Source organism: Palaemon carinicauda, chromosome 34, assembly GCF_036898095.1.
Source record: "Palaemon carinicauda isolate YSFRI2023 chromosome 34, ASM3689809v2, whole genome shotgun sequence".
In the NCBI taxonomy this organism is placed as follows: domain Eukaryota; kingdom Metazoa; phylum Arthropoda; class Malacostraca; order Decapoda; family Palaemonidae; genus Palaemon; species Palaemon carinicauda.
In genome coordinates this window covers 36,181,339-36,192,608 of record NC_090758.1, presented here as the reverse complement: position 1 = coordinate 36,192,608, position 11,270 = coordinate 36,181,339, and the positions used below count along the sequence as shown (strand labels likewise).

Sequence of the window (11,270 nt, the reverse complement as noted above, 5' to 3'; positions counted from 1 at the left end):
AGTGACCTAACCTACGTTACTGTAACCCCAGGAAGTATGGAAAGGCAAAGGAGAGTACATGTTTGCCGACTGAAGCGCCACTTAAGCGAAAACAGGAAAGAAGCTTCACAAGTGTGCATGGCACAAACCATACCATCCATGGAAGACTACGATGGATGTAAGTTAGGGGCCGTAAGTAATTTGAGTATTTCTTCCATCATTCAGAACCTGGAAGAGAAACTAACTCATTTGAACCAGGAGCAACAAGAGGAATTAAGCCAATTAATCAGAAGTTTCCATAAAATTGTCTCGTACTTCGCAAAACGAACCAACCTGACGAAGCATGAGATACACCTCAAAACAATAAAAAGACCATTTAAACAACGTGAGTATTGACTATCGCCGTATCACTGGAAGGCCATGAGAAAGGGAGCAGACTATTTGTTATAAAACGGATTAGCCAAACAGAGTTCTAGCCCTTATAGTTCTCCATACTTATTAGTGAAAAAACTGGACTTATTTTTTAGGATGTGTATAAACTACCGAAAGTTTAATTTGACCAGTGTGGCCCATAATTACCCATTGCTGCTCATTGACCACCTACTCAACAATAAGGACAAGCAAGGTTCGTCTCCAAGGTTGATTTGTTAAAAGGTTATTGTCAATTTCTTTTGGATGACAATGCAAAATTGTTATCAACTTTTATAACCCTATTGGGGTTATATCAATACACCGTCATGCCTTTTGGCCTAATGACAGCCCCGCTGCTTTTCAACGAGTAATGGATAACCTTTTAGTGTTGAAAGAAGGAACAGGCATAAATCTCGATGATATTGTAGTATATTCATCGACCTAGGAAGAACATCTCTGAATCCTGAAGAAGGTATTTAAAAAGCTCTGAGGAGCACACTTGCCGATTAACCTGGAGAAGAGCGAATTTGGAAAGGGGACAGTTGGTACTTGAGATTTGAAGTAGAAAGAAGACTAATCAATCCGGTAGGCTATAATGTCGAAAGAATTAGCAAAGTATTGACCCCCCCCCCCCCCCATGAGGAAGCAATTATAATGTATTTTAGGGACGGCAGGATTCTATCGACGTTTCTGCCCGAAATTTTCGGCTGTAGTAACCCTTTCAATAGATTTGACTAGCCCCACGAAAAAAATTGTATGGACCAGTGAGTGCTAGGAATCCTTCGACAAGATAAAGGCCTTATTAACTTTGTAACTGATACTGAGAGCACCTGATATCAAACCAAGAAGAGAAAAAAAGATAGAATAGCGTGTTCGAGTGTACCCCTGAGCAAGAGAACTCTAACCAAAGACATTTGGAAGATCATGGTACAGAGGCAATGCCACTTCCCAACACTAGAAAACAATGGTTTGATTTTGGAGTGTTCTTTTCCTAGAAGTACTCCTTACCATAGATTAAGAGTCTCCTCTCTCCTTACCTAGAAGAAAGTGGCCACTGAACAATGATAGTGCAGTAACCCCTTAGGTGAAGGAGAATTTTCAATACTTTTTTAATCTCAGTGTTGTCAGGTGTATGAGGACAGAGAAGAATATGTAAATAATAAGCCAGGCTATCCGGTGTATGTGTAGGCAAAGATAAAATGAGCCGTAACAAGAGGGAAGAATCAAAGGTAGATGTAAATTAATGATATGTTTAAGAATTAACTTTTTATTTCAAGTTTTTTTGTTACAAAGTCTTACGTAATATGTTTAAGAGTGTTATGTGAACATATGAAATATGAACAGGTCTTATGTAATGTTCTTTTATATTTTTATGAGGTATTGCGTCATGTTTGTCAGAGAACACTACATAAGCAACGTGTTTTGTAAATTTCCCAAAAAACCCAGTGATAGGATGTTATTTTTTTTTATAATTAAGGGACAAAGGGTGGGTGGAACTAGCTGAGCTGACAGAGAGTCACCTCACTATATGTGATAGTTGCCAAAGGAAACCCAGGTTTTGTTTACTTTTGTGTGAGTAAGAGTTCGAGAGGATAATACTTGGTAGTTTTGACCCCTTTGCTCATTCCCCCACGCATCCCAGTTCTTCGGGAAGTTTCTGGAAGTAGCTGAGCTTTATATATAAAAGCAACCCCCTTTGTTAAATATATAAATAGATATTCCTAGCCTTAAGGCAGCCACCATCCCCCTCTCGCTCTCGCACGCAGCTCAGTGTATTATTTTAAAAGTGTTCAGTGAAAATTCAATGTTTTGGTTTCACTAGTACTTATAATCATAGTGAGTACTTATAAAAATTCTCAGAGAATTTTTGTAAACGGGCCTGTAGAAAGGTTAGGTATTTTTACTGTGGACTGGTTATATATTTTTCGTTAGGTGGCAAACTTAAATATTGTATTCAGATTTAACGTTAAGTGAAACAGGTGACTATAATTTTCATAAGTGTTATTTCTCTTTCTTAGTCAAAGGTATATTCAGATTTAACATTTTCATGTCAAGAAAATATATAATTTTCAGAGAATGACATTTTAGTCTTAATCTCATTTTTTTTTGTGACTTGATATTTCGACTGATTCATTTGCTTATTGTGAATTCTTTCGAAGTCTTGTAATTTATACAGAACAAATTTATTTTTATAAAGATTGTATTATTACTTTCACCATTGTTTGTAATTGTATTCTTCACATACTATTATGAACTGAAGTTAGACCTATCTGAATATTCATAATAATAATTACCCAATTTTCTTTTAAGTGTACTTAAGATATCTTTGGATATTCAGAGATTTATATATTGCTTTCTGGGAATTATTTAACTATTTCGGAGGTTATGTAATTATATTTTATAACGTAACAGTTTTAATGTAAATTCAAACAAGTGAGTTTCGAATTCGAGAGGTTGATCAACTTATCAGTCGTGATATATATATAATATTATATATTTGGTTCCCAGTCACTACTCATAGTATAACATATATTATGGTTCCGAGACAAGGGAGCCATAATCATATAATCTATTTTTGGTGCCCAGACCTAGGAGCCATTACCGTATAATATATATTCATATATATACAGTATCTTATTGTTATCATTATTATTGTTATTATTACTTGCTAAGCTACAACCCTAGTTGGAAAAGCAGGATGTTATAAGCCCAGGGGCTCCAACAGGGAAAATAGCTTAGTGAAGAAAGGAAACAGAAAAAAATAAAATATCTTAAGAAGAGCAACAAGACTAAAATAAATATCTCCTATATAAACTATAAAATACTTTAACAAACCAAGAGGAAAAGAAATAACATAGAATAGTGTGCCCAAGTGTACCATCAAGCAAGAGAACTCTAACCAAAAAGACAGTGGAATACCATGGTACAGAGTCTATGGCACTACCCATGACTAGAAAGCAATGGTATGATATTGGAGTGGTCTCCTAGAAGAGATTCTTTCTTACCATAGCAAAAGATTCTCTTCTAACCATAAAAAGAGAAAAGTTTCCACTGAACTATCACAGTGAAGTAAGAAGAATTGTTTGGTAATCTAAGTGTTCTCCGGTGTATGAAGACAGAGGAAAATGTTTAAAGAATAAGCCAGACTACTGAGTGTGCGTGTGTGTAGGCAAACGGAAAATGAACCGTAATCAGAGAGAAGGATCCAATGTAGTACTGTCTGGCCAATAAAAAACCCCCATAACTCTCTCGTGGTAGTATCTCAACTGGTGGCTAGTGCCCTGTTCAAGCTAAAAAAATATAATTAAGGATAATCTAAATAGAATAGTGTGCCCGAGTGTACCCTCAAGCAAGAGAACTGTAAGCCAAAAGGGAGGTTGAAGTGCACTGTTTTTTTTTTGCTCGATTTCTTTTGATATATATATATATATATATATATATATATATATATATATATATATATATATATATATATATATATATATGTATATATATATTTATAGATATATATATATATATATATATATATATATATATATATATATACATATACATATATATATATATATATATATATATATATATATATATATACGTATATATATGATATATATATTTATATATATTTATATTTATATATATATACATATATATATATATATATATATATATATATATATATATATATATATATATATATATATACATATATCTACACAGTGTATATAGATATATATATATATATATATATATATATATATATATATATATATATATATATATATATATCCATATATATACACACACACACACACACACACATATATATATATATATATATATATATATATATATATATATATATATATATATATATATCCATATATACACACACACACACACACATATATATATATATATATATATATATATATATATATATATATATATATATATACATATATGTATATATATGTATATATATATATATATATATATATATATATATATATATATATATATATATATATATATATATATATATATATATATATATATATATATATATATATATATATATGTATATATATATATATATATATATATATATATATATATATATATATATATATATATATATATGTGTGTGTGTGTGTGTGTGTGTATGTTTGTGTATGTGTGTATATATGTTTTTGTAACCTTTGATATTTTATGATAAAAGGAAAAAATATTTGAAGAGGAAATTTAGCTTTTTCAAAAAGCAGGGAAAATTAATTAAAATTCTATTCACATTTTGAATTACAATTTATTACATACCTAATCATTCTATTTTTTTTTTACTTCGTTACAGGATGACTCCTGTATTCAATGAATCTGACTGGTATAAGATCAGACTATGGAAGATCTCCGATGTGGTTATAAGTCCCTTGTTGAGGCAGTTTCTCATCTGGGGAAACCCAGATTGGGATCAGAAAATCCAATTCTTAACTTACCTGGAGAACAAAAAGGTAGAGATGAATAAACTAAAGAAGAAGCTCTATCCAGATCAGCTTAAGACGTTGCAAAAGTATCCTACAGATGTTGCTAAGTGGGATATAACCCTTATTTGTCTCCTTTTGAAACATTGTAAAGGAGTCTTTGCTGGAAAAGATGACATTGCTTGGTCATCAGCAAACGGTAAAGAGCCAGAATGTCTTATCACCTATTTAAAAGGCATAAGAAACACCATAGTTCATGAAGCTCTCAATCTAAATCAGAACGATTTCTTTGACAAAATTGAGGAAATCCGTACACTAATGGAGAGAGCACTTTGCAGTGTTGGCAAAATATGCTCACATGTCAGCCAGACAGAAATTGATGCAAATGTTGCTAATTTCAACAAAAAGCTCAATGAAATAAGAGATGCAGACATTTCGCCAAAGACCCTTGATGAGTACAAGAAGGAATTGTTCTTCTCTGAACAGATAGCATTGATAAGGAATAAAGGTGTTCCATTCTTGAAAGATGTCTTGAATCGAAATACAACCATAAATCCACTGTCCTTAATAGTGAAAGGAGATGGAAGGCAGTTGCCAGTGAATGAAATATTCACAGAAATAGAACTGAATCAGGATGGAGAGAATAAGGAGGTTTTACTGGAGGACATAATAGATGTAGCCTCGGGTTCTGACGCTGGAAGTTTTATTTTGCTCAAAGGACATGCAGGAATGGGCAAGAGTACTCTAGTGAAAAAGATAACATCTGATTGGGCCAACCAAAGACCCTCCATCAAAGGCCTCAGCTCCTTTCATCTGCTCTTTTATGCAGAATTAAGAGATATTGTTAATACATTTGATAGGCTTATTGAATGCTCTTTGGGAGAAGAAGTTCATCGCTCATTCAAGGATGGAGACCTTGTTAAAGCTGTCTTAGGACAAAAAACTCTGGTCATCTTGGATGGCTATGATGAGGTCAACAAGAGTTCATCTGGCCTTTTCAACCATATTCTTTCTTTAAACAAACTCTACAGCCAATTAACTGTTATTGTTACGACCAGACCTGAAGCTGAAGAGAAACTGAATGCTCATATCGAATCCAGAGCTCTAAATGCAGTTCATCTTCGGCTTGTAGGAATTAAAGCCAATAAAAGAGAAGAGTTTGTAACCAAATACTTCTTGAGTCTACCCAAAGATTCCCCAGTTTTACAAGAGCTAGATAATCTATTAAAATTCCTTAGGAGAACTGAACACAAAATGAGCATAGTGTGGGATGTCGCCTATAATCTCTGTCTCATCACTATTCTTTGGATGTTCAAATCAGATGATGTAAACAGAATCACAACTGAGGCTGAGCTCTACTGGCAGATTTTCCTTCTAATCATCTCCAAATTAGAGGAGCGTTTGCAGAGGAACCCATCTACGTGTGACTTAGAATTAAGTGTCTTGCAACACAAAATAAATATATTTCTGGAGGAACTCTCTTTGGAGTCTCTCAAAGGATTGAAAGATGATTTTATAAATCTTCCCCAATCGGTCTATCAAAGATTGACTGATCTATGTCTCCGTTTGGGATTACCAATAGAAGAGCTGGCTGGAGCCTTCCTAAAGAAAGTCACCTCCTTCAACAACTCCTATTACACTTTCCCTCATAAGGGTTTCATGGAGTTCCTGGGAGGTTACAACATCTATAAACAAATGACCAGCCCAGATATGCCTCCATTGGCAATACAGAAGTGGAGTGATGAATTATATCAAACCAGCATCCCATTACAAATCCAATTGAAAATGCTTGCTCTTCTTAAGTCAACGAAAACTACATCAGTGACACACTTTGTAAAAGAGCTGCATGGGGGCTCTCTCCCTAACTCTCTGGAGAAATATCAAAACCTACTTATCCAGACACTAAGCATTTTCCACGTGGGGGGAGTGGATGTGCCACTGGCAACCAAAATTGAGACCCTGGAACTCCTGGAGAAGTCAGGATTGAAGGACAAAAACTCCTTCTTGAAAGTCATGCACAACATAAAGTGCAATGACGAGCTATCACGCTGGATAGCGCAGAGGTTTTGCTTGATTGATGACAACACTTTAATCACTGACTCATCATTCGAGTCTTACATCACCCTCCTTGCAGCCACTGATCCTCCTCTCCCAAATAGAGATGAAATTAGAATTTTTATAGACCTCAAAGAATCTATCTCCGGTTTCGAGGTACTAACCAAACATCTCTTGCGACACCAGGTTTACCCAAGAAGAATATCCCTTGATCCCAGCTATAAGGGATCCGATACTGAAGAAACAGAGTCAGTCAAAAGTCTTCTCAGTGAAGAGTAAGTTTTTCCATTTTCTTTGTTTTTCAGTTTATTCTTAATTAATATCATCAAATATGTATATAAAAATGATATTGATACTCACATAAACACGCACACGTACATACATACACACATATATATATATATATATATATATATATATATATATATATATATATATATATATATATATATATATATTTATATATATATATATATATTTATATGTATATGTATATATATATATATATATATATATATATATATATATATATATATATATATATATAAATTTATATATATATATATATATATATATATATATATATATATATATATATATATATATATATATATATATATATATATATATATTTGTATGTATGTATTTATATTAAACCTACTTTTAAAGAGAAATGAAGACAGACATGAAGAAATATGTTACAATACTCAACTTGAGGCTCAAGTCTATACCCTACCTGTTACCAGTATCACCATCATCATCATCACGGTCATCATTATTTTCATTATACGTAAACAACATAAAAAAGTCTCAAATTTACTTTTCTTCCCATTTATAGTTGATATTAATTTCGATATTCCACGAGATTATTCATTTTTTCTTTTCATTTTTATCATCATCATCATCATCATCATCATCATCATCATCATCGTTATCACCATTGTCATTGTTATCTTAGTCATCATCATCAATCAACTTGATGATAAAATTCCCGATCGAATCTAATAACTATTGTCTTTCTTTTCTTCTCTTTGGAACAGTTGTGAGGATTACACAGGCATCTGGAACCCAACGTTTCAAATCCCTCCAAATGTGAAGAAACTCTTCGTTCGGCTTCCTGACCAAGTCAGCCTCGACGCCTTCTGTCAATCTTTGCAAAAGACAAAAAAGATTGAAATTTTAGGTGAGTCAAAATGAAGGACGACAGATTCTCTGTCTTCCTTTCCTCTGAGGGACTTTATAATATCTCGCCTTCTTCCCCTTATCTCATTCCTGTCATTCGTTCTGTTAATATTGTTATTATCATTATTTCTATTATTGTAACTATCATTATTATTATCATTATTGCTCTATATATTGAGAATTTTATATTCAAGGCTCAATCAAGTATCTTTTTTTTCTTAAATAGGACAATATTGTTTTCATCTGATTTGTAGTAATTTAAAAGCTTTCGATGCAAAGTTTTCATTTATTTCCTTTCTTATATAAAAAGGAAATGATTCAGTTTAAAGGCGACATTACTACATCACTATAGTCACTATTGATTTCACAAATAATGATATTAATGATGGTGACAGTAATGAATAGTAATGATCATGATGGTAATGAAGAGGAAACCAGTATCGGGAACAGTGATAGTCAATCAGGGTTCCTCCTGACTCCGCCTTCTTTCTGTGCTGATTGGTTCTCTACAAAAATGTGGGCGGAGTCATTTGATCTCAACAAGCAATCACCGATAGGGACGTGAAAAGTATTATCTCGACTAATAATATTGTGATTATTCAATGAAGCTGAGTTGTTATTGGCTAAGTTTCTTTATACTGTGTTCTATGCGAGTGTATCATGAGGAGACTGATGTCATCCCCTGAGGCGATAGAGGCTACAATGCTCGCGTGCACACACATTGACTCGCACACACATTAACTAACGCACACAAAGATATTGACTCACGCACGCACACACACAATGACTCACGCACGCACACAGATCAACTCGCACACACACATCAACGCAAACCCATAGCTTCTAACTTTAGTAATTTCGTCTCTAAATTCGTTGTTTCAGTTATCATTATTCCCATTTGGTTTTTTCCTTTAAAATCTTACGAAAGAAACAGATAGAAAATGTTTAGTTGTGATTGTCATTTTCCTCAATGTTGTTGTTGTTGTTCTTCTTCTTCTTCTTCTTCTTCTTCTTCTTCTTATTAAACCTTTTTCTCTTTCAGATATTCACTTTAGTGTCAAGGATGTCAGCAGCGTCAGTCACCCAATTCCTTTCTTGATGAGGGATCCAAGAGTCAATGTCTTGGTCAGCGATGTCCAGGAAGAAGACATCGAGAAGGTTGGGGACATCCTTCGGGCATTGCAACCACAGGATGCAAGGAGGTGAGGAGACATCATTCCTTAAGAGAGAGAGAGAGAGAGAGAGAGAGAGAGAGAGAGAGAGAGAGAGAGAGAGAGAGAGAGACGATATAATTATTATATTAATTTTTTGAACAGAAAAATTGATTTGAAACAAGACTTTAAATCGACATCAGATTTGGAGAAAGAAAAACCTCATAGTCCTATTAATAGAAAAAGTCAATTATTAATTATTATAGAAATAGAAATAAGTTTATCAATTTATACACTTTTCAAAAGTTACTTAAAGGTTTGTTTTAATTTTCAATTCATATCCTATTTGGGATCATTGAAAATGAATTGCAATACTGTGTACGTGAAGGTGCGTGTGTGTGTGTGTGTGTGTGTGTGTTTCTGGAGGCACTTGTTTATCTTAACAAAACAAGATGTCAATAAAACAATAATTAAAAATATCATTGACATCATTTCCTTTTCCTTTCCTTTCATTTCATCCGATTTTTCTTCTTTTCCTTCTTCTTCTTCCCAACAGATCCTTCACTTCAATCTACTTTCCTTGGTGTTCCAAGAAGAGGAGGAGTCCTCGGGATTTCCTCCTCCCAATGGTGAACTCCTTGAAGGGAGTCAGGGTGAGATACTACATCTGTTTCCGAGAAGATGAACGACCAGATGACGAAGCCTTACTTGAGGAGATGGATCTTAAGGCAGAGGAATCCACCGGATGTGGAGATGTTCAATGGTGAGTTTGCTTCTTCTTTTTCTTCTCCTTTTTCATCTGTATTGTACGATTTTCATCTCTCTCTCTCTCTCTCTCTCTCTCTCTCTCTCTCTAACATTCCTCTTAAGCCTTTCAGCAGACCATAGGCCTAAAAAAGTATTCTATATTATCAGATCCGGTAATTTTTCATATCTTAGGTCTTATTTTTTATGGTCTTCATTGTATTTAGGCACCATCTCTCTCTCTCTCTCTCTCTCTCTCTCTCTCTCTCTCTCTCTCTCTCTCTCTCAGCAGGTGATGAGCCTAGATAACTAATCTTTATTCATTATAAGCCAAGTTTCAAAACTATTTTTCTTTTGGTTTTGGTCTATTATTTGTTTCTTATTAGTTTTTTCTTTTCCTCATTCGATCACTTGATATTCCTTTGTATCTTCATTAATGGAATCAGAGACATTTCCAGAGAATGTCGTTGTGTGGATGATAGAGAGGTGTTGATGTGTAGAGCAATTTGCACCTCATTAGTATCTTCACTTATTCATATTATTCTGCTCATTATCATTTGATTAGAATATCTGATTATGTTTGTTTGAATCTCAGTATTTATGATTCCCTTCAATTCTTTCCTCACTTCCTTCAATTCTCGTCATATTCATCTTCTCCTTTCTTTCACTAGCATTATTATTTCTTTCTATTTGGAATAAAGATTTCCTCATCATATCCTATGCCATTTTTCGTTAACTTTTATTGCTGAGTCATTGCAAACAACCAAAGTCTATTTCATAAGATTGTTTTCTTCTTTGCTCGGTAGGATGAATGATGCACAGATGTTCCATAATATCGAGAGTGCACTACTTACACATGTGGTAATGTTAGCGTCAACTGAAAAGAAAAAGAAGACGTGCAATATCATCTGATCCTTTAATTGTGAAACAAATGTTTTGAAATGTTAATCACCAAATTTTAATTCATAATCTGTCACTAAATGATTCAGGTTTAACCAACTTCTTATAATGATTAGATAACTTTTAGATCATTGAGGTCATTTCTTGATTGGAACGTGATTTTATATATATATATATATATATATATATATATATATATATATATATATATATATATATATATATATATATATATATATATATATATGTATATGTATATGTATATATATATATATATATATATATATATATATATATATATATATATATGTATATATATATATATATATATATATATATATATATATATATATATATATATATATATATA

At 32.9% G+C, this 11,270-nt stretch overlaps 1 protein-coding gene across 1 annotated transcript; it reads left to right on the top strand.

Moving 5' to 3' along the window:
- The first annotated feature begins 4,752 nt into the window (after window positions 1-4,752).
- On the top strand, window positions 4,753-11,049 carry LOC137626604 (uncharacterized). Its single transcript, XM_068357626.1, has 5 exons — window positions 4,753-7,198; window positions 7,964-8,106; window positions 9,148-9,307; window positions 9,813-10,019; window positions 10,807-11,049. The coding sequence occupies exons 1-5, from the start codon at window positions 4,905-4,907 to the stop codon at window positions 10,910-10,912; spliced, it is 2,910 nt and encodes a 969-aa protein (XP_068213727.1). The 5' UTR covers window positions 4,753-4,904; the 3' UTR covers window positions 10,913-11,049.
- Window positions 11,050-11,270: the final 221 nt, after the last annotated feature.